The 27,927-nt window shown below is 39.5% G+C and overlaps 1 protein-coding gene across 2 annotated transcripts; it reads right to left on the bottom strand.

The window, feature by feature from the left end:
• Positions 1–301: 301 nt before the first annotated feature.
• Positions 302–27,874, bottom strand: LOC145446765 (uncharacterized). Of its 2 annotated transcripts, none has more exons than XM_080325120.1 (2): positions 25,510–27,874; positions 302–560 (listed from the first exon to the last, which is right to left on the bottom strand). In XM_080325120.1, exons 1-2 carry the CDS (start codon positions 27,775–27,777, stop codon positions 480–482), a joined length of 2,349 nt encoding a protein of 782 aa, XP_080181246.1. In that variant the 5' UTR covers positions 27,778–27,874; the 3' UTR covers positions 302–479. The 2 variants fall into 2 exon arrangements, with proteins under 2 accessions (XP_080181246.1, XP_080181247.1); XM_080325121.1 differs by lacking the exon at positions 302–560 and adding an exon at positions 22,706–22,942.
• Between the last annotated feature and the right edge of the window lie 53 nt (positions 27,875–27,927).

Below are 27,927 nucleotides of genomic sequence, written 5' to 3' on the forward strand. Positions count from 1 at the left end.
ACTGCGTCCCAGTGAGCAGCGGCACGAAACTGCCAACTACTACGATCGAGAGCTCGACATGATCGGGGAATTTAGTTGTTTTAGTCGTGTCGCAAAGCCAGTGTGCAAGAGGCTTTGTATGCGATTCATAATCGAATCACTCAAGTATACTCGGTTTTGCCCAGCCCTGACCATGACCAGATACGTCGAAGCACCGTGAATAACAAAACAACAAATCAAATATTTGACTCAACAACATGACCTAGCTCAAATACAGACACTCCTATGCTGTGGCACGCGTGCTGAGCAAATACCCAGGAACCAAACAAATACAATGTATGACTGGTGGAAAGTTCATTGCATGATAAATCAAAGATGTTCATATGCCTTTCCCCATATAATTTACGCAATTCCTAGTAAAATTGCGCAGCAGCGTACACACAAGAAATCGTGGGTTGATAGGTTGCGGGCATGCATTTCTCTCTGGTTCATTTGCGTTTTCAATGCAGGCTCGCAAAATCGATGAACGGATAGAATCTTTCCAGCATACGGTTGTTTCTACCACGTAGCAGATGATATACCTTTAAATATAAATGTATAATGTAGTATCATAGTACATAAAAGTGAAATCATCACACCATCTCGATGGATATATGGAAGTGCATATTAATCGTTTTCACAATATTACTTGAATAGTTGCGTATGATAAGTAGGGCAAATTTTTGCAACTTTTGCTACTTTTTAGAGCTTCCGGGAGCTTTTTACATACTCAGAATTTATCCAGTACGATGTCTTTAGCTGTTTGTAGAAATTTTTTATCGCAAAATTGTCATTTTGTAATGCAATTTAAATCAATCATTGCGCAAAATGTAAAGCAGTGAAGAGGAAAACATGATATCAAACTCCTCCTAGTATGGTTCTCTCGTTGTTTGCGTAACAAATAGCTATTAGGTGGATTGGCATTAGCTACATCTCAATTGTGTCCATGACACAATGGCTTGCAAGCTAGGAGTTCAACAACAACAGCCAAGCACGACAGTGCCTGAAGTATGTGTAATCACATCTCTTGATTGACGCCTAAACTAGACCGCCGAAAATTATATTTTCACTAAGCTACCTTATCATGATATCGATTTTGTTAAAGTCGTCAACACTGAGTTTTGCTGCAATGTCATGGGTCAAGTTTGCAGACCTAGGAAATTCAGGGTGTGGTATTTGACCTTTTTTTTATAAGTTATCGCTTTGCTGTTAGGCTTTTTGTGGAAAATTAATTCCGCATCACGTGATTTTCTTGCTGCGTTTAGGCAAAAATGTAATATTCGGCGGTCTCGCCAGGCTGTCCATGAAATGGGAAAGTACCAAATGTGACAGCTCCGCAGGGTCTGACAGCGAAATGCTGTCATTTAGGTTTCAAACCCAAAGAACCGAAAAGCGTGTGCATGATCAATTGAATAGCGAAGAAAGAGACGAAACATGCCGATATGCGGTAAATCTTAAACTTTAGGGTTATACAGCACAAACTTTCGAGTATCTCATGTAGGGTTGCATTTAAAACAAAATTTGCGTTTTTTTAAGTTGTAAAATTATGCCCTAATTGTGTAAATACTTCCTAAAATACATGCTGTATGAGCCTACTGACAATTACCGCCGGATATAGCCGACGTATATCGATATGGGATGGTTGGAACCCTAAAAATAGTCGGCTAAACAACAATAGTAAAGGTGCTTCGTCAAAGGAGCTATATTAACCCTTTATTTTCAATTGTCAATGCCAATCTACTATGAACTCACAATTGCATACTCGTGACGTCATGGTTTAAAAAACATGATTTAAACAAGCCCCTTGTTTTAAACATGTTTGTTTTAAATTGATTTTTAAATGCAACCCTAATCTCATACCATAATTATTCTAAAAATTTATAAATGCACCTTTTTACTGCAACTTTTGCTAAATTATTGTGCAATTTTCGCACGATTTTGGGAGCAAAAAACAACTTTTGTCATATGTAAGCTTGCAATTGAAACAAGAGGTGTTCTAAAGCACTTCTCCGAGTGATTTGCTGCGTAAAAATATTTGTTGATTAGATCAACCACATTCAAGCATTCCATGCCCAGTACTCGGGCGAACCGCAATAACCTTATGTTTATTTCTCATCCGTCGGAAATGACGGCAAAAACATGTTTTGAGCGAGGCCATGTCTGAAAGATGTTTGTCTTAAATTTAATTTTGTTTTAAATGCACCCCTAATTCTATGGTAGGCAAGTTCTACAGTGCTGTATCATCTCATTGTGCAATATATATTTCTGATGTGGCGTATTCAATGTTAGATATGGTGTGTATATGCATAGCCTTTATATATCAAATGACGTATATTATCAGTTTGCTTGAATAATTCGTGAATTACAAACACACCTTTTTCTCACTACGTTGACTTTTAGGACATCATTGACTTGCGTTTACGTCGTTGACATCGATGACTTCGACAATAAACCCAGTGTCGTGGCTGAAAATAATGTCTGGATTGTGATCTTGATAGAGACTGCAAACCAGGAATGTGACTTCGCCATCCGACACCTTCGACACAACAGCGTGACAAATCCAAACAAACGATATCTCCGACTCATTGCTTGACAATATTTCTCTTCGAATGCACAACAGGTTGGATTGCTTGACATCACTTTCATCAGAGAAGAATCTACCTCCTGAAAAGTAATAATCATTCCAAATTATTAATTTTTCCTTGAAAATGACCTTTGTCGCCCCATCTTTTCGAATATTTTCAAAAGTTTTATCTGCAAGATCTGGAGATAGGATATCTTTAACATCTCTTCTATTACTAATCAGAAAGGCTTTTTGGGGGTCATTGAGATGAGCCAAGCATTCATGACAATCTTTACCAATTCTCAGGAGTCGTAAGTATGTGTCACGATCAACTTCGTCAAACTCAGATTTGATTGCAAGTTGAATTTGCAGTTCGGTCCCGCACCGAAGGGTCACTTTGGTACCGCCACCTTCGATCGTCGCGTAAGGTGTGTCTTCAATGTTCGTGGGAGCAACAACTTCATGAATGCTATCGGCTGTATTGGAGCTATCGATTCCGTGGTTCCTTACAGTACCAGCCAATGCTGCTAGTGTCTCTCCCCGCAGAACGACGAGTTTCGTATTACTATATTCCTCACATGTCTGATTGTGCATCACAAATGACAAGCTTGACAAATCATTTCCTTCGATATCATCGGGATTTTCAGCCAAGTACTTGTCACCAAAAAGATCTTTGATTAACATGACTCGTTTGCCGCGAGCACGACCATGGACGCCGTTTAATTGCAGATATACACGATCTCTTCGTATTTTCCTCAACATTGCTTTCTGAATAATTGGTGTTTCGTATCTTCGCATGACGATTCCGGTCATTTCATTTGCCGAATACAGAATTTCATTTGCCGAATACAGAGAAATGGATGGCGATATCATAAATGCTAATAATATCTGTTGATTTACATAGTCTGAAGTTTGACCGATTGGAGATGTAGTTATTACAATATGACTTTCTGTCAATTCGTCGCAGTGTGTGGCAGTCAATGTATACCAATCTTCATATCCTCTCCAGAATTCTTTATCTGTCCGCTTTGCTGAACCTAGCAGATTTGCAAGAGCGTCTTCTCTTTCGTCAACTGTAGAGTCGCTGGATTTCCAAGCTAGGTCTAAATTTTCGATTACTTCATCCGGTATCCTTATTTCCCCATTTGGTATCCCAAATGTGGGTCGGACATTATTAGCTACCACGAACTTCCCCATGTTTGAGCGCAAATACAAAGTTATCCGCTGATTGAAGAAGTTCAAGGAATTTCTGAATATCAGTTTTGGTCTCCAACTGATTGGAGAGTTCACCAATAATAACCCGGAAACGGTGGATGACACATCTTCTACAAAAGAGTCCTTTGCGAATAGTTTCCACATATCTTCCATATACTCTCGACCTATATCCTGATCTTCGAACTCTAGGAAGTGTTCTGAATGAATAAACAATGCAGTGAGGACGGGTTGCTCGATGTGACCAGAAGCAGTATGACGATACACAGAAATAGCTAGCTGGATGGAATCGGCCGTGAATCCATCCGCTTGATCTCGGGGATTTGTCTTATAAAACGGTATGAAATTCTTGTCCAATTTTTTCCGAAGATCTCCTATGGCGGTTGCTCGAATGTGAACCCCTATGCGTTTACAATCCTGACGACCTGCGCAAAAATCTGTTGAATAAGCAAGAACAATTTTCCTCTGATGACTAGATTTGTCCACGAACGTGAAGCCATTCCTCAAATCTTCTTCGAGGGGGATGCATGTTTCGTCAATGTCCAGACTGTCGTGGAGTATTGCGCATATTTTACCATAGTTCATACGTTGGTAAATTTCTGTTGATTCCTGCATAATAACTAAGTTTCCATCGGTCACATTTTGCAAGTATCGATATTCTCCGCCCGGCACAAAATATGTTTTGTTTCCACCCTCCCTGTTAACCACGTTCACTTCATATTTCCTAGGACGCGATTCTTTGACGGAACAAACTTTTGCCACATGAAAAGATTGCTCGGACCTGCGATTTATACAGTGCGATCTTCTACACCGGTCTTTAAACCGACAGTCACTGTAAGTGTGGAAGTCCCAGCAATCATCCGTAGCTTGATGAGAACTTCCGTGGCTAACAGTCGGCGTTTTTATTCCTCGTTTGAGTATTTTTGAAATTCTTGCAAAGCAGAAGTTAGTCTGCTTATTCACATTTTCTGATATTTGTAGTTCGACGGTATCTCCTGGTGCTGCGCCGGAGTTAAACCATGGACCCTTCGGAACATAGAATTTATCGTAAGACTGGCTTGTAGTGTTCATCATTTGGAACGTGACAATTCCAGACACATCTTCCATGTTTGAAAGGATGGTACCCTCTGCTGCCTGTACTTGACTGGTCGAAATGTCGTGCGATAGCTTGCATGCGTTTCCGTCTTTGCATTCCTGAAACGCTTTGAACACCAAACAGCCGGTAGAGGTATGGGGTCTCCTCGAGTCAACGATATCCATATTGCCCCAGACTAACTGATCAACCCACCAATTATCGCATTCGCGCCTCGCAACACTGTATAGTTTAGTATCGGCAGAAAATAGAACCACTAAGCTTTTATACCAAATTGGCGGTGGTCAAAGTCTACTACTGTAGAATACTCTCAGAATAAAGGAGAACACCAAAGCGTACAAATGTCATGTATTTGGTCAAAGTCTAATGTCACTGTAACCAAACCCAGATTAGTAATGCACGCGTGACACACATCTACTCTACAGTCGATGATACCCACACAATGTATACGTACGTCGTACATTCACAAAAATTAGACTGTACTAGTGGATGCCTCGTTAATCCTGTTACACTAGAGCTGCGCGCAATGAATCGCGTACTCGAATCCGAATCAAGTAATGCTTGTAATAATTCGTGTCGAATAATAAGAGGCAAGTTTTTCTGTACCGAAATTATACCTCTTTTTCCACTAAAATTTGTCATCAGAAACATAGCTCCGAAACTTTTTTATCACCGTGGTCGTACCACAGCATCTGCAATATAGCTCAAAGCTACGCCCGTTAGTGGGAGCGATATTTTAATTATATCAATCAATAGGTACGGTCAGAAAAAATGTCCAATTATTAATTTGATGTATAATTAGCATTGGTTCATTTGTAGTCATCTAAAAAGTCATTAAAACAGTATTGAGGTATTAATAAGCGACTATAGAGCGATTTAAATGCTCGTCTTAACGGCATGTAGTCGATTTGCAATCGAATCACTCAAGTAGGCCTACTCTATTTTGCCCACCCTTAACTATTATGATTTGCGACTTGCGGGAAACCGCTTAAAATGATAAGGTATGTGAAAAGATGTTCTACATGCGTCGGAATTCACGCATGTATGGGGTTGCTCCAAAATGTCCGACTTTCTGTCTGACTTTCCGCCCGAGATTACCGGAACACGATCTGATATATCAACCTCGCATTCCGTCACATGGCCTCGTATATTTATCGCTATTTCTTTATCTTGATTGTGCGTGCCTCTTCTTTACATCACATAGGCCCTAGGGACCAGTGGTTCTCAACCTCCGGTTCGCGACAAGCTACCTTCCGGTCCGCCAAACATATTAAAATTTTACATCTCACCTCGAAAGGTAAATAAATTAAATATCAAATTTTAAAATAATTCAGTAGTTTGGAGCACATTTTCTGCATGATGTCGTCGTGGTCTACGGTACTGCGGTAATACCATTGGCTGATTAAATTGTCAGGTTACCATAACAAAGGATGCAAAATAAATTTGTCTCGATTCCAACCCGTACAAGCGGGGTTATTTGAGTTTTTCTTGGATAATTCTCGGACTATCCTTGATCGGTGGATAATGCAAGAATTATCAAAGACGAACTCAAATACCTCCTCTTCTATTAGTTTGAATTGATTCAAATTTTTTGCAACGTTATTGAAGACAACTCGACCATTTCATGGGGTGGACAGAAATTTTTTTTTTCAATTTCACGTAATAAATTAAAGAATCTAATTGGCTCTTCCGACGCATACACTTGTTAGAATCGAACCAAATTTGGTGTGCAGCCTTTGTTATGGTAACGCAGGGATATCTAGAAATTCTAGATATCCCTGTGGTAACCTGACAATTTAATCAGTGAATGGCTGGAATCCGAAAAAAAGTTATTTTTGAACAGCCCTAATAAATATATAATATCAGTAAGGCAGCATGAAATTAATTTTCCAATATAAAATTTGAGTAGGATATACAATTCTCGCAATTAAATCCAGGGTTAATTTTGATTTTTGAAGTTCTCCCGGTCCGCATCATTTGTTTTGAAATCTTACCGGTTGGCGAGGTCCAAAAGGGTGAGACACACTGTCCTAGGCCATAGGTGGGCGTCTGAGTTCAAAGATTACTCCAAGTCGTTTCGACATCTTCCTACCTTGTCATTGTATCGGACTATTGTGGCGTATTGAAGTAGTAGGATGGGATTCGTTTGTTACCGTCCAATCCCAGAAGGCCACGTCGCCTTAATTGCCACGCCTACATTGTCACATCATCCGCCCATTGCCGCACCTATAGGACGCCTATTGCCACATCATCCACCCATTGCCCCACCTATAGCACACCCATTGTCACATCATCTGCTACGTCATCAGTGCCACATCATACATGTGTATTTAGGACTAATATCATCCATCCATATTTTTTAAACTTGATTTTATGTGTACAAGTTACGGTTTCTGCAGTTTCCACATTTTACGACTTATGATTACCGCGTCAAAACTTACATTGGCACTTTACTTAGTCTCCTTGAAATAGCATTGTATAGTGTACGAGTTCATTTTATTTCGAAAAAATAGCATATCAATGATATCGTTGATCGTTATTGCGTCGATTCATTAGCTGAAATCCTCCAGATCGGTTGATGTTTCGAGGTAGGGGAGATGTGGTACCGATGGAGCACTGGGACCGAAAATACTTTGACAATTCTCTATGATAATTCCATGAATACACTCCGTGAACTTGTCTACAATTGCATGCTGGCAAAATCTTTCCTCACGTACAAAAAAAATCGACGTGAGCGAGCTATGGGGTCTCTCACACATGATTTTTGTTTTGGGGGGTGTAAACTAAATTTAGATCGACATATACATTTTTATTTGTAACCTTCAACACGAACAAACCAGCAATCATTTTTATTGTGAAGTGTAGGGCTTGTATCAGGCTATATGATGGCACCTATTATTTTTTTCAGTACTTTCCTTGAGTGGACTTTTTTTCGATTCATGTATAAAATTCGTAGGGTGGGGACCGATGATACAATAGCCAAATGAAGCAAAATAATCAAGCATACTAATTATGAAACAAATGAAACATGCCTACGTACAGAAAATCTTTATGTAATAATTGCATATGATGTTTTATCGCCATAACGAGGTATTTGGAAGTCACACTGTCGATTTTCGGGCAATATGTATGTACCCTCAAATTTATAAATCCAAGCCTAAATCGAAACGTGATTTTATGACAACATCTGAGTTAAAATTTATTCTATTTTTGGACAGTTGCGACCAAACATTCTTCTTTGGCTTGCTGTAGCTTAAATTATAATACTGAGCGAGAAAAGTAGTCACATTTGAGTTTTTTAGGGTATATGTGTCATAGGTCCCGGGGTCGTGTGCCATTGGACCCACCGGGTGGGGACCGATGACACGTTCGAGCAACAAATTTTTAACGTCCATAAATATTTTTTGAAAAGACGGATATTCATGTATATGTGAGCGATTGGTAGAGCTTGTATCAAAGTGCTGAGCCAGCAAAAGATCTGCTGTTTTCGGCTGAACATTTCGGGGCCAGCGATCATTTTCCAATTTTTGATCCATCGGTACCACATCTCCCCTACACCGCTTTGCTGCCGTCCGACACTGCGATCCGAGTTCTTGCGTTCGATCTGACCGTTTTGTTTGATGTAGCGATCACTGGCTTGTAGTATATACGATACGAGCGGAAGGTCGGGATTATGAACAACTACGCTAGGCGAATAGATGACGAATTCATCAGCTCGCAGTATAACCGCTACCTGTATAATGTTTGCATGTCGAGTATAAGGGTATTTAACTCGGCACTAAAATGCCAACGGAATAGCCGCAGGGAGTCGGTTCTCGTTGCTATAATTAAACGAACACCTTCGCCGCAGGTACGCGATCACCGACGTTATAATGATAGGGACAAATTAGCCGCATGAAAGCGAGTCTAATGAATATAACGACAGACAACAAGTTAGTTGAAAAGTAAAACTAATCGTGACCGATGCAAGACGGCGTGAAACAGCGCTTTCGCTCGATTCTTGTAGTGACCACAATTCATACGATTCAGTCCTTTTCATGTCACTAGAATAAGGGTGATTAAACCAACAGTGAAACGCCGCTTCACAATTGCAAGTTAGTGTAATGCAAATTTTACCCCTTCAAGGGTTATAAAAGTATGGACGGCAAAAGGTATAATTTTGGATCGACATGGTGCCTTAGCTATCTATCAATAGGTATGTAATATTTGTTGAAATAGTTGCTATTGATCATAGACCAAGCTTGCTTTCAGAGCTGGAAACTAAACGCATATGAAAATTTACCTAGGTGTTCCCCACACGCATCAAATGTAGGCCTACTCAAGTGTTTATGAGGTGGCGAATAGTTCGACGGTTGTTGGCATGCAAGGACGTCATATAGAATTGTGGAGTTTTCTGTAAACTATAATCCAGTGATCTATTTTCAATCACTATATTTTTCATTAATCTAAACTAAGTACTGTTAGTAGGCAAACCCTAGGAAAGTATATCCTCTGATAAAAGCAGGAATAATTTGTTATCCGTGAAATAAATAGATGGTGCGACTCTAATGGACATAAAGAAATGAAAATTTTGTAAAGTAGATATTTTTCGGTATGCTAAATTCGGCTACGCGGTGCTAGACTTCTTGGCCGCATGAAATAGGATGTTTTAGCTTCAACCTCAACGCATTAGCACACCGAATTTAAATATAGGCGATAAATAATATACAGTAGCTCCAATTTTAATGAAAAAATAATAATAAAAAAGCGTGAAAAATTGCATTTATCCTGGAACGCACCAAGAAAAACCGTATGAATTTGTAAAGTAGTTAGAAAACTACACTATTCCGCTACACTAAAGACTTAAACAATCCGGATTTTGTATGGTGTATACTAATTTTACATTGCGGAGTATTCAGTAAAGTTCAATCCAGTGAATTCGCGTAGGCTATGCATACAAATGAGGAAAGTTACATCAGCGCGTGTTAACTAGTTGTATTATGTAGCTTGCAATTCATGCAAGTTTCGAAACTTCCACACTGAGTCTTTTAAAATAGATAGAAACGAAAAAAACTAATCGAAAAAATTTACGAAGTTTGGATGCGGCATATTTAGGTTTTCTAAAAATTATTCATACCCATGACTCGAAATATTGTTAACTAACTTATCATGTTCTGAAGTCTCATACATGCACCGACTCTGTGCATTCAATGTAGGGGTAGCTGACTTGGAGACAGAAAAACACACATATTTGACCGTAACATGGTCTTAGTATGAACCGACATGCATTCGACTTGTGGAAAAATGTGTCGCAGCGTGTAGTGTACAAATTTCGATGTTGCGCAAATACCACAGACATAAGATAAGCGTGTAGTGTACAAATTTCGATGTTGCGCAAATACCACGATTTTACATCGAATTATTCGAATCGACTACGTACATTGTATAGGTGTGAGGTGAAATAAAACGGATTTACGCAAAAGTTCGACACTAAAACGCATACGGTGTCTTATAAAGTAATAATGTAAGCTGCGATGGATGCTGCTATATAATGCTAGTAGCGAATATAGTAGAAAGTCCCCGTCCGGATGAATGTAAGCAGGTGCGCTTAGTAACGTAGTAAATCGCATAACAGAATTTACATAAATTGCTACTTCTACCTTAATTTAATGGATTTATCTGAGATCATTGCTTTACTTAATCTCTCCAAAATGTGCATTATACAAGTACGTCACCATCGAAACCATCTACCTATAACTAGCTGGCAGTATAATTGTAGCAAATACTCGAGTACTAATTTTAAAGTAACTTAGATATCTAAATGAGCTCTGAGTCGTTGTTATCTCGCATCTTGTACTTGTATTCGCACTTTACCTTTACACGTCGTTTTTGTATAATGGATACTAATTTTATTAAAAATACACAAAAAGCGCGAAAAATACATTTTATCCCGGAACGGAGCAAGAAAATGCGTATGAATTTTGTAAAGTAGATATTCTATTCTATTATGTGTATTTAGGGCTAATGCGACATCACTATGTTAGCGACAGGCCTGATTTGAACACACTAACTTTGCAAATTAAACTTATCACCCACCACGAACACTCAATGAAGAGCACCCTGGAGCACCCTCATAAATGCTCCACAATTCGTGACGTATAATATACTGAGCATATAATAAGCTGACAAAACTGATACTTGAGTACTCCGAAATGCACAAGTACTTTACCTTTACACGGCGTTTTTTGTAAAATGAATACTAATGGTACGCGAATGATCATAGACTAAGCTTGCTTTCAGAGTTGGAAACTAAATGCATACGAAAATTTAACTATGTTTTCCCCTCACGCATCAAATGTAGGCATACTCAAGTGTTTATGAGGCGGCGAACAGTTCGAAGGTTGTTGGTGTGCAAGGACGTCACATAGAATTGTGGAGTTTTCTGTAAACTATAATCCAGTGATCTATTTTCAATCACTATACTTTTATTAATCGAAACTAAGTACTGTTAGTAGGCAAACCCTAAAAAAGTATCCTCTGATAAAAGCAGGAGTAATTCGTTATCTGTGAAATATATAGATGGCGCGCAATATGAGCGGTGTTACGAATATAACAGAATTACCATGCTAATATGTGACTCATCACCTTGAAACTAGGTACGTAGTTGTAGGACATTGTGATTATGTAGAATACCAAATTTCCTCGTACATTTCATGATGGAACTTTAAAACTAACGCGACTCTACAACGACTCTTTGCGTACATCTGTTTTGCGGGAGCGTATATAGCACGTACCCATACATACCCAACTTTAATAACGGAATTACCATGCTTAACATTGAATCCAAACTCTAAACTTGATACGAACACACTAATTTCGCAAATTAAACTTATCACCCACCACGAACACGCAATGAAGAGCACCCTGGAGCACCCTCGTAAATGCTCCACAATTCGTGACGTATAATATACTGAGCATATAATAAGCTGACAAAACTGATACTTGAGTACTCCGAAATGTACAAGTACTTTACCTTTACACGACGTTTTTTGTAAAATGAATACTAATGGTACGCGAATGATCATAGACTAAGCTTGCTTTCAGAGTTGGAAACTAAATGCATACGAAAATTTAACTATGTTTTCCCCTCACGCATCAAATTAGTTGTATCGAGTTATCGAATGATTTTTTTCTTTACATCAAAATAACTAGAGTGTGTAACTACATTAAAAACGTATCTAAATGAGCTCCAGGTCATTGTGATTATGCAGCATACCAAATTTCATCACACATTTCATGATGGAACAACTTTAAAACTAACGCAGCTCTATAGCAACTTTTGCCTAAATCTGTTTTCGGTAGCATGTACATATCCATAGTCAGCTTTAATAACAGAATTACCATGCTAATATGTGACTCCTCACCTTGAAACTTGGTACGTAGTTGTAGGACATTGTGATTATGCAGCATACCAAATTTCTTCACGCATTTCATAATGGAACAACTTTAAAACTAACGCGGCTCTACATCGACTTTTTTCGTACATCTGTTTTGCGGGAGCGTATAGCACGTACCTATACATAGTCAACTTTAATAACGGAATTACCATGCTTAACATTGAATCCCAACTCTAAACTTTATTCGTAGTTGTAGGACATTGTGGCAATGCACCATGCTAAATTTCATCGCACATCTAATGATGGATCACCTTTAAAACTAACGCAGTCAAATACCGACTTTTAAGCATATCTGTTTTGCGTGAACATAGCATATACCTATGCATAGTCAATTTTAATAGCAGAATTACCGTGTTAAACATTGAATTCCCACCTTGAAAGTTGGTACGCGATTATAGGACACTATAACAATGCACCATACCAAATCCCATCACACATTTCATGATGGAACAACTTTAAAACTAACGCGGCTCTACATCGACTTTTTGCGTATATCTGTTTTGCGGGGGGCGTATAGCACGTACTCATACATAGCTAACTTTAATAACGGAATTACCATGCTTAACATTGAATCCCAACTCTAAACTTGATACGTAGTTGTAGGACATTATGGCAATGAACCATGCTAGACTTCATCACACATCTAATGATGGAACACCTTTGAAACTATCGCAGTCGAATACCGACTTTTACACATATCTGTTTTTCGTGAACATAGCATATACCCATACATACTCAATTTTAATAACAGAATTAGCATGCTAAACCTTAAATTCTCACCTTGAACGTTGATACCCAGTTGTAGGACATAATAACAATGCACCATACCAAATTTCGTCAGGCATTTCATGATGTAACACTTTCAAAACCAACGCAGTTCTATACAGGCTTTTGGCTAAATCTGTTTTTCCGTAGCGTAGCACGTACCTATACATAGTCAACTTTAATATCAATACATGTTTATCGTAAGTCCTACACAGTCATGATATCCGGCCGAGTTTGACTTTTAGAAAACATTATACCGACATCGCGACATCTTACAAAATTGAAACCGCGGTGACTGCTTGAGAGACCTACCAGTGATATCGCGGTAATCTAGTTACTTCCACAAAATAGTATGTATTCAACTTACTTTCCACAAATCTAACGCGCAAAACAATTTACTTTGCTAACGAAAAGTGCTGAGTCATCATATCATTATCCACGCAACAATACACCTAAAACATACTATCGTACAAAATGGTCGCTAACCTCTTTGTGCACTAGCTGTAAATCTCACAAGCAACAAGTTTCAAGATTCCAGTTATTGCGCCAAGTCGTTATGTTGACGAAAGCGTATATTGTAATATCATGATCGATTTGCATTCGTTGGTCACAAACTGTCACTACTCTAAATAATTATTTTTCACTCAAACACAACAGCATACTTGTCGCCATTCGTTTTCATCAAGCACGAGTTCAATAAACTTACTTACTACGACATGAATTGGTATTTTTATGTTGTGTAAATAGGTAATAATTAATTTTAGTAACACTATACCAACATCATCGAGTTGTGCGAATAGATTTACATGTGGTGTTATGGTTTTAATCGAAGTACACTGCACGATCTAATGTAGAGTCATCTCTATTGTATAGCAACTCGGTAATCGAAATGCATGCATTAACATTTAAGCAGCGATCGTGTTTCGTCACGCGAAAAATATCATGCGATACTCTGCACAGGGCATGCAAATCCTTTTCACACTCGTAATAGTATACCAACGGCTACCGGCGACAACGTTTAACAATACCAACGACACTAAACATACGATACGTACCCAATCTGCAAATTCTTTCGATTTATTCTGTCCGTTTCAATTTAAGATAAGGAAGCCCATTTCACTCAATGTATCGATGCCTACGGTACTCTACAAAATGTTCTGATTAATTCTCCCTATGCTTATTTATCACAAGAAAGATGATTTGACACCTAAAGTACAAAATACTTTTTCGCTTGAACTAAGCCGCAGCGCCTGGAGTGGAATTTTACGGGGTATGTGGACTCATTTCGTAGGGCTCTATACCATAGGAGCATACTTTACGCTCCAATTCGATTCCCACACATTCCATATAATTACTAACAGAACCATTGAGTACCAGCCTTGGCATTTTCCGTAGTACTAGATGGCATGTATACAATTTCACGACATCCGACATTACGACGAAGACTATCAAAATATCGAAAGAAGCCCTCTATTCTTTTCTGAAATAATCAAGGTTTTATCAGGACTTCCCTTCATATAAACTCCAGCAGAATCACTAATAACCTCTCAAGTGTACTCAATTTACTCTAATTTGATACTCGTGTACCAAATCCCTATTTTCCGCAAGTATGATAGAGGCTATCGCTCGATACTCAACGATTCGTAATTTTGCTGGAATACAAGTACAATTAGTTTAAAGTAGTTTGAGGTTACGTTTGTATCACCTTGACAAGTGCTATTATCAAAAAATGCTTTTGCTAAACTCTTACACTTTCACTAAACTTCTACACTGAATCTTGTAAAGTAGATAGAAAAGGAAAACTATTAACATAAGGTAAGTGAGAAGCACGCAAATTTCGATTGCATACAAATGTCACAAACTGCGCTAACTTCCAGAGTTGTTAAGTATAGAAGTACTCGTACGTCTTGAGTATACCCAAGTAGGTTTTTTGCCTACATGTACCAAATACTCTCAAGTCCTTATGATATTGGAGTACATCAACTTCATGATAGCTACAGTATTAAACAGAAATAGACCTAGAGTACTAACGTTTTTGTGCAGTGAGAGTTCGCAAATTATCGAAGTATTTTTGTTATTTTTATTGCGATAAGTCATTCTGCAGCGCAAAAATGCGTCGTAGGATATAGATGAAACTAGCACCTCTCATCAAGACCGCTGATAACAGTACATTTCAACATAAAAAGCATAAAAAACATTCCCGCGCGCTCCTAAACCTAACACTTCCTACCCTACCACCTAATACTAAGACGATAATTCGCGGACTTGCAGGAAACTCGCTACGGACAGGCGGTTGGGAGCCACTGCACTATTGGGCTCGAAAGTCACGTGACTTGTGGTTCGCTGGGGCCAAACAACTATCTTAGATAGCCGCTCACTGTGTTAATTTGAGATATTGGTGCGTTTTCAAATCGTATTTTTTGTCTCAGTGAGGTTGTTTGAAGTACAGTTCTGGGTTTTATGTTATCTTCGATGACTTATTAGCTAGCTTCAGGACTTTTAGATACTAACTAGGTAGGTTTATGTTTTTTTGCAGCCGCACAAAATGCCAGGGTATAACGTGCCAATTTGTCATAATGGATGAGAGAACAATTCGGAGTAGTCTTTCCATCTACTGAATTGCCTGAAAACGACAGGAAAGTGACTTGTAGGGTTACCATATTTTTGTTGAGCAAATTCCTGACACTCTTTAGCGCCCACTAGCGGGTTTTAAAATGAGTTGTATCACATTGTCTGTCAATATGATGTCACACTAGCAAAGCATTGCCCAATGCCCATCCATCGACTGTATACAGGAGTGAAGTGGTAGGCCTATATAGGTCATGAATTGGGCCATCTGTAATGTGAGCTCTGGTGATTGCTACTTGCTAGGGTGTGCAATAGATTCCTCCACTGGCTGGATGAAATCATCTGGCGTGCCGTGTCTGGCCAGTCGGGATTGTGTTTGAAAGCCCTGCTATCTATTTATGTGTATTAATCAGGTCCGAAACAAGATTTTTTCTGCCCCCTTCCACCCAAAAAAGCACTGATCTTGGGCCCACCATGGGGTAGTCGATGTAACTTGTTGGGTACTTTACTATATGAATTTGGCTGTTAAATATTATGTATGAATTCTGTCAATAATATTGATTTTTCCATATATTAGGCTACTATAAAATGCACCAGCAGGTTTCACATCCTGTGATTTCCAACCTTTTATGGTCGCGACCTCATTTCCCACTTGAAAATGTTCCGTGGCAAAGCTCAAAACTTGACAATCTGATTACTAAAAAAATTCAGCTTGCCCAAAAATACGTACGGGCTGGGAAGCTGATTACGTCCAACATCATCGCCCACATAAAGGCGAACGAACCCAAGATTTGGAACCACTGTCTGTGACTGAAGCGTCCAATCGGCCTTGACCAACTCTAGTAATATACCGTTAGTTTACAATTGCGATTACAATCAGATTTATTTCTGTAAATGATGGTCATTTATATTTATTTTGATTGCATTTTTGGCGAGGGTGGTGCCTGCGGTGCCCATACTAATATCATTATACGTTGCATTACCTCGCGCGTGGCGCGAATACCAATTTTGAATAGCATAAATCTGCTTGAAAATAATATTGTTTATGTTGATTTACGAAAAACTTTTGAGCCTGCTTCAAGCCTTCAAAATTCCGGACATTTAGGCATATTTTAGAAATTCCTCCCGGACGCAGATTTTTCAGTGAAATTCCGGACATGTCCGGGAAATTCCGGACGTATGGCAACCCTAAGCTAGTGGGAATGATAAATATAATTAACATTTGAACTGTTGACTTGTTTGTTTGGTGGTATCAAATGTCATACCGGTATCTTGTGTGCCACAAGACAGCGTAATCGAGTCAGCTTCAATAGCAAATGATTTAAGATGACCCACAATTATTAGATTTTTATTAAAGTGTTTATATAGTGAAATTGGCCTAAGAATAGATGCATCAACTGTAGGCATCGGTTAGATATTAAGATATCTGTGCCATTTATCGAAGAAGATAATCAAGAATTTCGGTCAGCCAAATTTAAGTTTAACCATGCCAATCAGAAGGAAGTTATTGATCGTTTCAAGGATAGTGCTGAGAAGACTGCTATTGCCGGACAAGGACAAGAGTACCGTACTTTCGACTTGGTTTTTGTGATGATGCAGCGATTTACAATTTGGTATCATTCTAACTGGAATGTAAATATTCTTTTAAAGGGAGACCAGGTCTTGCTGTATCTCATGACACTACTTCGTATAATTTAGTACTGGCACTGTTGCCAATGATTTTTCTAAATTTTGGTCAAGTTTCTATACATCAGTGTTATTCAAAATTAACTTTTTTTTTCTCCAAATTTCACTGGCTCATGAACAAAATTGTTGGGTTGGCTTGGAAAAAGGTTGCACACTAGATTTGGCTCAATTCCAACATGCAGAAGTGAAGCTATCAGATTTTACAAAAAAAATGAATTTATTGAAAAAATAAAATAGTTTTATTACATTTTACTGGCTATGCCATGAAATGGCTGAGTTTTCAAAAAAATGTATAGCAAATTTGGCTAGTTCAGCCAAATTTAAAATTTTCTACCTTCAGTAGCTTTTGCATTGCCCTATACAAAATTTACACAAATTTCTTGAACAAAAATCAGAGGGTAATTCATGACCATTTTATTCTCTTTGTAGATACTTTTAGATGTTTAACAAATCAATGCAAACATTGATGCTATCGTCACTAATCTGTACCTGATTGCTGTGCTAGTGAAGTTGCACTATGCGCTATACATAAACCATATTCCGGGGCATCTCTGATCCCGGCATCTTGTATGATGCAATTGGTAACTCTGCCACATACTGCTCTCCAGAAGACACCATCTCCTTTACCGCAAGAGCGAGAAGTACACGCACGCTATTTACCCCTTGAATAATGAGAGACTGCAGCTCAACTGTCTATGGAATGAGGTCACCGTAGGGATGTGGAGCGAACACTTCAAGACGCTACCGGCCTTAAAAGTCGGGACCACATATACTTCCTGAACTTGGTAGAAATCCACCCAAAACGCTGGGAAGGAACTGACATTGTTGTCGACATACGGCACATCAACGCCACCAGTAGGCCATTTGTGTGAGACCAGCCTCGTAACCATACGGACCCAACAACACTTGTATCCCTTACCGTCGTTCTCAGTGCCAGGGCCAGAGCACCCTAAATTTACACAGACGCCGTTCAGGATCTTGGCTTGTCAATGGAAGATACTGACGTCGACGCGATGCAGCAACGCAATAACTACAGATTGCCATGGAGTATTCACAGTTACACTGCTTGCTGTTATTCTCGTTTACGTCAATTTCGATATACCTGCTGCTGCTACCAACAAAGTCCTCTATAACGCAGAGCGAATGTTTGTAGTTGTATAATTGACTCCAGAAGGTTGCGTTTACAATTCGCTGCGTGTTTCTTCTTTTGACGGACCGGCGTATCCGCGCGCCGTACGGCCTTGTTGGCTGACGTACCACGACCTGTCTATTGCACACGTATTCGATGGATCACACTGACGAATATATTTTGTTTCTGTCTCCACGACTTGTAACTTTATTGAATCACGTACGGCAATGCAATGGGCTTCCGAATCAGCGAATAATCATGAATGAATGAATGAATATCTCTCCGTGGTATTACCTACGCATATCTCTCATAGCCACGAGAGAGAGTACATGCACCAAACATCGTACGATTTCATATTTTGTTATCTACTTTCACACGACAAAATATACGACTCACAAAGGTCTTATCGGGTCTCAGTTCAGGGAATTACGTAAGGTTTACCAACTCCTTATTGAATATTAATAAAATGGCGTTATACCAATATATTTCGTTAAATCCTCTCAATTGTATTGCTTATGCCTACCCATTTTCAACCAACTCTGTGTGTTTAAGTGAGTCGTCAGTTTAAGACTACCTCCACAGTAGCAGTGTATAGCTTAAGTCAAAACTGCATCCGTTTATGGCCAGTTATGGCAACATTAATCAGGAATACCAAATCTGTGACCAATACCTACATTCTATTTGTTTCATTCTCGGTACAAAGGAAATACATTCTCAAGTTGTGAATTTGTCGAATTTATTGGCCAGTTATTGATTTCGTCAGCACTCTTAGAATTTTGTAAAATCAAGCGAGAGTATGCAAGATTAAGAAAGTATTGTTGTGGAAATATTATTAGGCTATATCAGAATTAGGTAGTTCTTCAATTCAGATTCTTAGCGTATCATCGGGTCCAAAACGAATAAATGGCATAAGTTTTGAGTATGCAATGAAAAAGCTGCCCTGCACTTGTCAAAGTACTTGTGATGCATCACCGACTCATTTCAAAATGAAGACTTTCTTCTAAACGCTCAAGTAAGTCTATTAATGATCTTGATTTGGTAGAATAGGGACACTTGATATCTATCAATACACACATCACAAAAGTGCCGCAAACATGTTCTAAAGCTACTTTCAAAAATATAACACTCTCCCTGATGTTCCGCGCAAAAAGTCGTCGAATAAGCATGAACAATTTTCCTCTGATGACGATATTTCTCCATGAAAGTGAAGCCATATATCAAATCTTCTTCCAGGGAAATGAGAGTTTCGTCAATGTTTTGACTTCTATGAAGAAATGCACAGATTCTGCCATAGCTCGTACGGGCTCTTCTGTCTATTGCGGATAATTTCTGCATGATAACTAAGTTTCCTTGTGTCACATTTCGCAACCAATATTCGCCTCGCGGGACAGTATGTTTTGTGTACGCCCGTTCTATCAACCACCTCCATTTCATAACCCCCAGAACGCGATTCAACATAACAAATCTTTACCACATAAAAAGATTGCTCGCACCTACGAATTATATCTTGCGTTCTTTTACACCGGACGTTAAACCGGCAGTCACTGTAAGTGTGGAACTCCCAGCAATCCTCCATATCCTGATGAAAGATTCCGTGGCTCACAGTTGGCGATTTTTTTCTTCGTTTTAGTATTAATGCCTCAGACTATCTGATCCACCCACCACCAACCAAAAACCACACATCAATAAAAAACGCATTTTTAACATTAGTTTACTACGATTTGTGGGCATGTATGACATAGAGAACGCGCAGACAGTAATTGTGCGCAACACAGCTCAACAAAGCGTGTTTGGCGCACGCGATTGATTTCAATTCAGGAGAAATATCTTCCTCTAAGCGTCGCATTTGTTTTGTACTACTACCCAGGACCGTAACTATCGCACCCCAAACCCCTCAACTGGGGGGGAGGGGAGCTCGATGGGGGGCCAAAAATTATTTCGTGAATTAACATAAATTATAGAGTATTTTTTTGGAAATTTGAGTAACTTACTCAAATTTTTCAAATTTTTCTCGCGCTGCGCGCAATTTAGTGGTGTCTAATTTCTTCATGATTATGGTTACCCTTCCTCCAAGAAAAAATTTGCATGAGTTATAGAAATGGGGATTTCGTCGTCGGCCAGTACCACGTCATGACGCAGCAAGACGTATGAAGTTTTAGGCTATGTAACATGCGACTCCGAGAAGTGTGCCAGAACAAGAAAACCTAGGCGGAAAAGGACTGCCCTTGTGCTGGCCACAAACTTCGATATATATACATATATACTTAAGATTCCAATCTGAACCCCACAAGACAAATGCCATCACGCTGAGATGATTATTTGCCAGTGCAGAAATACCAATTTGACATCGTATGCGTCTTTTAGTTTAGTACATTTGGGCGATTTCAATATCTTTTGACATAGCAGACATGCCACGAACCATCACGTAACGAAGTCATTATACCAACGGGTCCGCCCGAATATGTTTAATTATTATTTACACATTTCCCTACATTTTCCAAGACACCTCACTCCAGTGTTGGGATGACTCGAGTCATGACTTGACTCGAGTCAGACTCGAGTCAACTTTTTCGTGTGACTTGACTTGACTCGAGTCGCTTTGCAAAAATGACTTGACTCGGCGCTTCAAATATGTGGATTGACTCGTGACTCGGAGCAAAATTTTCGAGTCAATTTCAAGTCATCAAGTAAACGGTGTCGATTAAATGACTTTATTCTTGTGCATGTTCGGATTATTCAAGATACACCTGTTTCACTTGGGAGAGCAACCAGTCATTCACTGATTGTACGTTTCACTGATCCTCCATTGTTACATCACAAATAAACTGACCGCGAACGAAATGATCACAACTTGCGTTGTTGTTACAGTAGTATCTCAGTAGATTAATCTAGTAGCTAGCAACGTGTCGCTGTTTATTGGACGGCCCTGTCCTTACATTGCACAGCGCTCACCTTTACCAACCCTCTTGTATAATTTAAATCCAAGGAATATAGATTATGCGTTTATATTCTCACGGATGTGTAGATAGTTAGTGGATTGTACGACATCAATTTTTTCAACTTCTCGAGGCTTCGTATTCGATCCACTATTTTGGCTGATAATAGCAGAATGCAGCTTGTAGCTCAAAGTCGTCAAACTCAACTGACGTCGCGGGCCGGATTCGAATAGTCAGATCACTCGCGGGCCGCACCAGTCAAATGATTCAAAAATATTACCAAGTTTTAACATAATATATGCACTTTTTCGCATTCTCAGAATCGCACTATGTACGATTTTACGACAATATAGGCTTTTTGATCCCGTCCCGTAAAATAAAGCCTATCTGGTAATTATACAATTATACATTGAATATCCCTATTATTAATGATGCGGCCCGCGGCGTCATCAAAACTAGGAAAATGGCCCGCGAGCACATTTGAGTTTGAGACCTCTGGTCTAGAGGCATGCAACGAGCTGGTGCAGGACTATTAGACACATGTATTCGTGCATATCCCTTTCCGGACCGGGACATATCAACACATGATGTTTCACGCAACGTATACACGGTTTGGCAAAGTGCGGTTCCAAAAAGATCGCTGATTGACCAAAACCTTTGAAAGTGATATGCCGGGCCGTCGAAAAGGTCCGCACCCAATATTCCCGTCCTTGCAATCTGAGCCCCACATTACAAATGCGACACGCAAAGAAAATATTGCACCCCAATTTAAAAACCTGTGCGTCTCACAGCATGTTCCATAGAATTGCTTTGCGAGCAACTCCTCTATGTCTACGTCCTCTATGTCATACATGCCCGTGAAAACGAAGCATACTGACATTAAAAATGCATCCCTTTTGAATTGTGAAGCTTGGGTCGCGAGATCCAACTAAAACTCTGATTTGGGACGCGGTATCAAAAGTTAAAAGGGTCAAATTAGCATTTACAGTAACTTGCCAATGTGAGTCTGTTATGATGATATTTACTATTACTACTATTACCTCGCACTAATCAACCCGGTAATGAAAATATGATGAAGCTGAACGTCAAAATGTCGTCATTTTTCGCGCGTGTCACTGGCTCAGACGTGCTGTTGCATACCAAAATAGCAAATCAAATATCTGACTCAACATGACCATGACCGTAAAGCCCAAATACAGACACTCCATTGCTAATATACCTGTGTTGAGCAAATATACAGAATATAAACACATACAATGTATGACTAACGCGCCAGTACTCTACAATCAAGCTCGTGAAAGCTTCATCGCATGGTAAATGGAGAATGTTCGTTCACATGCATTTCTTCAATAAAATTGGCGCCAGTTTCAGTAACATTACATAGCATATTGCGCACACAAGAAATAGTGCGATAATCGTCTGTATTTCCCTCTGGATCATCTACGTTGGCAATGCATGCTTGCAAAATCGGTGAACGTATTACGGGTAGAATCTTTCCAACAGACGGTTGTTTCGACCGCTAAGCAGATGGTATACCTGTCAAAATTAATGTATCAGTATCATTGTACAGTAATTCGTTGAACCGATAGCAGACGATATAGATAATAATAAGATCCTGGTTGCTTTCACACCTTATTTAACGTCCACTTGCAAAGTAATAATTATATTTATTACACGAGCTTTCGGAGCGCCGCTCCTTCATCAGGTGTTGTACAGGAAGAATGAAATCAACTAAAAATCTCGAGGGATATATTTAAGTGCGTATTCATCGTTGTCATATTATACATATACACATATTATAATAGTACAAGAACACGTGTGGGTGATAAGTAGGGCAATTTTTTTTTGACATGTCAAAAAAAGTCAAAATTAGGTCAAAATTGTAGCGTTAGGTCAAAATTTGTCAAAATTGTTTACAAAGTCAAACATTTTTTGACCTCTGCATTTCGTTTGTATCGTAGATTTTGCGCTGTCGGTGAACTTATCATTTGATATTTTACAGCTTGTAGCCTACTTTATAGGCCTACTGTTGTAAACGGACCATCGTCAGCTCATTGTGAATCATAAATGGTCAAATGAAACAAATAGTGACATGGTTTTATGGTCAACGTACCGCAATATCCTAGCTGAAGCAAGACTGCTTGGACATTGCATGGTTCTTATATCAAGAAGCGCAAGCTGAAAATTTGTGATATAGACAACATTGTCAGAATGAAGCAACACGGTTTGTCACCAGCAGTGTGCACACAACTTGAGTGTTGTCAGCCAACAAATGCTGCTGTTGAACGTTCTTTCTCCGTTCTTGGCAAGCTACGTAGTAAGGACAGACACTTTCTACCCGAGAATGTAGGAAAGGATCTTTCGTTGTACTACAACAAATTTTAATTATTTCCACCAGAATACGTAATGTAACTACTGGAATTCTTCATAGGGCCAGATTTCGTTAAAATACTAGTTTTTCATGTAAAAATCTGTCAGTTTTTGAGCCAAAAACGTTTTTTCAGGCCAATCTACTTTGTAAGGACAGACAGTTCCAACCAGAAATGAAGATAAGTAGTACAATTTTAACATTATATGCGAAAACACCTAATTTGCATACGTGAGGTCAAAATTTGGTCAAATTTCAGTTTTTTTAGGTCAGAAAAGGTTAAAATTTAGATTTTTTAGGTCAAAATCTTCCGTTTTTTAAGTCAAAAAAAAAATTGCCCTAGTGATAAGTGTTTTGTTATATGTAAGGTTGCATAGAAAATAAGAGGAATTTTAATTTCATTTGTGTATTAATGGCAAAATAATCTTTCGAGCAAGCATGATAGCCTATACCAGTGGTTCCCAACGTGGGCGATATCGCCCCCCAGGGGGCGATTTGGCGGTCTAGGGGGGCGAAAATAACGAAGGGGGCGATAGGGGGGTGAAAACGGACGAAGGGGGCGATAGGGGGCGAAAACAACGAAGGGACGATATAGGGGGCGATGGCGCGTTAAGACGGCTATATTGGAGTCGGGACCGTAACTATCGCACCCCAAACCCCCAATTGGGGGCAAAAATATTTCGTGAATTAACAAAAATTGTAGTGTAATTTTTTAGAAATTCATGCAACTTTTTCCAAAAAGTTTCGCGCTGCGCGCGATTTTATATTTTCATATATTTTGACTTCGGGGTACCCGTCCCCCAACAAAAATACACATGATTATGGAAATGGGAGACTTCGGCGTCAGCCATTACTGCGCCACGACGCACCAAGACATATGTAGTTAAAGGTCATGTAACATGCGACTCCGAGAAGTGTGCCAGAACGATCAGCAGATCAGCCCCTGTGCTGACCGAAAACTATGATATATCTACTTATACATATATGTTTAATTGTCCATATGTGCCTCAATGACTGGCGTCGAATGTTACTGTCCTGGCGACCTTAGCCCTACAGGACAAATGCCATCCCGCGAAGAAAAAATTATTTGCCAGTTAAGAAATACCAATTTGAAATCAAGTGCGTCTTTCAGTTTGGTACGTTTTGACGATTTCCATATCTGCTGACATAGCAGATATAGGAGGTCACGAGATAGCATCATGTAACGAAGTCAATATAACAACGATTCCGCCTAATTTCGTGGCAAAGCGAACAACGTAATGGGGGTCAGTTTATCACCCTATTGGAGCCCAAGACCAAAGCGTGTTTAGGCGAAATACGGTGACTTACCAAACAGTACATGAAATAGGGTATAGCTGACACGTAGCGAAAGAAAACCACTGGCTGACAAGGGGTCTGAGGTGGTTATCACCCTATCGGGCCAAAGACCAACGTTTTAGGAGGGTGACGAAGTGCTGTTTTTCGGTTCCCAATATTTGGGGGGCGATGATCGGTGTGGAGCTTCAACAGGGGGCGATGAGTCGAAAAAGGTTGGGAACCACTGGCCTATACCATGTCGTAAAACGTCTTAAACATGGCAAGTTTCACATTGCTATATTAACTCATTGTGCAATATATATTTATGATGTGGTGGCTTCAATGTTACATATGGTGTATACACGTATAACCAGTATATATTAAATGACGTCTTACAAAATTTTCAGTTTCCTTGATTAAATCATGAATCGCAGCTCACCTTATTCTTACTACGTTGATTTTCAGTGCTGCATTGATCTGAGTCTACGTCATCCATATCAATGACTTCGACAATAAACTCAGTATCGTCGTTGAAAATCAGATCTGGGGTTTGTTCTTGATAGAGACTGCAAACTAGGAATTTGACTTCGCCAGCCGACACCTTCGACACAACAGCGTGACAAATCCAAACAAACGATATCTCCATCCCATTGCTTGGCGATATTTCTGTTCGTATACACATGAGGCTGGATTGCTTGATATTACTTTCGGCATAGAAGAATCTACCTCCGGAAAAGTAATCATCATCCCAGATAATTCGTTTTTCCTTGAAAGTGACCGTTTTCACATTATTTTTCCGGATATTTTCAACAGTTGTAACTACGAGATAAGGGGATAAGAGGTCTTTAACATCTCTTCTATTACTTCTCAAATATGCTCTTTCGGGGTCGTTAAGATGAGCCAAGCATTCATGACAGTCTTTTCCGATTCTCAGAAGTCGTAAGTATGTATCACGCTCAACTTCGTCAAATTCTGATTTGATTGCGACTTGAATTTGCAATTCAGTCCCGCGTCGAAGTGTTACTTTGGTACCTCCACCTTCGATCGCCGCGTAAGGTGTGTCGTCAATGGTATCTGCAGAAACAATATCATGAATGCTATCGACTGTTTCGGGGCTATCGATTCCGTGTTTCTGTACTTTACTTGCCAATGCAGCTAGTTTTTCTCCCTGCAGAACTGCAAGTTTGGTGTTGCAATACTCCTCGGATGTTTGATGTTGCATCACAAATGACATGATTGACAAATCTCTTCCTTCGCTATCCTCATGGTCTTCGGTGCTATGAATCAATGTGGGGCTTTTCAAGGATTCAACACCGAAAAGATCTCTGATAAGCATGACTCGTTTGCCACGTACGCGACCATGTACGCCGGTGAATTGAAGATGTACATAGTCTTTCCGTATTTTTCTCAACACTACCTTCTGTATAATTGGTGTTGCGTATCTTTGCATAATAATTCCTTTCATTTCATTTGCTGAGTACAAAGAAATCGATGGCGATATCATGAATGCCAATAATAGCTGTTGATTTACAAAGTGTGCAGTTTGGCCGATTGGGGATGTTGTTAATATAATATGGCTATCTGTCAATTCATTGCAGGGTATGGCAGCAATTGTGTACCAATCTTCATATCCTCTCCAGAATTCTTTATCTGCCCGCTTTGCTGAACCAAGCAGATGTGCAAGAGCGTCTTCTCTTTCTTCGACTGTAGAGTCAGGGGAATTCCAAGCTATGTGTAGATTGTCGATTACTTCATTCGTTATCACTATTTCTCCATCTGGTATGACAAATTTGGGACGGACATGGTTTGCTAACACGAAATTCTCTATCTTTGAGCGCAAATACAGAGTTATCTGTTGATTGAAGAAGGTAAAGGAATTTAGTGTTATCAGTTTTTGCCTCCAACTGGTAGGATAGTTCACCAATAATGATCCGGCAACAGTGGAAGAGACATCGACTATAACAGAATCTCTAGCAAATAGTTTCCACAGCTCTTCCATATACTCTCGACAGATAACTGCGTCATCGGAATCTAGGAAGCGTTCTGAATGAATATACAATGCAGTGAGGACGGGTTGCTCGATGTGACCACACGCAGAATGACAATACACAGACACAGCTAACTGGATGGAATTGGCCCCGAATCCATTCGGCTGAGTTCGCGGATTTCTCTTATAAAATGGTACGAAATTCCTGTCCAATTTTTTGCAATGGTTTCCTATGGCGGCCGCTCGAATGTGAACCCCGATACGTTTACAATCCTGGTGATCCGCGCAAATATTCGTTGAATAAGCATGAACTATTTTCATCTGATGACGAGACTTGTCCACAAAAGTGAAGCCATATCTCAAATCTTCTTCCAGTGGAACGAGGATTTCGTCAATGTCTTGACTTTTGTGAAGAACTGCGCAAATTTTGCCATAGTTCGTACGGGCTCTTCGGTCCATTGCAGATGATTTCTGAATGATAACCAAGTTTCCTTGTGTCACATTTCGCAACCAATATTCGCCTTGCGGGACGTAATATGTTTGGTTTGCGCTCGTTCTATCAACCACCTCCATTACATAACCCCCATAACGCGGTTCAAAATAACAAATCTTTGCCACATGAAAAGATTGCTCGCACCTACGCTGTATATCGTGCGTTCTTTTACACCGGGCGTTAAACCGGCAGTCACCGTAAGTGTGGAACTCCCAGCAATCTTCCATATCTTGATAAAAGCTTCCGTGGCTCACAGCTGGCGTTTTTGTTCCTCGTTTGAGTATTATTGTCTCAGACTACCTGATCCACCCACCACCAGCCGCAGACTTGATAAGCAATGCTCGCGTGATGCACATCCCCTTTTCATAGAGACGACG

The sequence above is a fragment of the Botryllus schlosseri genome, chromosome 9, assembly GCF_051294905.1.
Source record: "Botryllus schlosseri isolate E-star chromosome 9, Bs_hap1, whole genome shotgun sequence".
Lineage (NCBI taxonomy): Eukaryota > Metazoa > Chordata > Ascidiacea > Stolidobranchia > Styelidae > Botryllus > Botryllus schlosseri.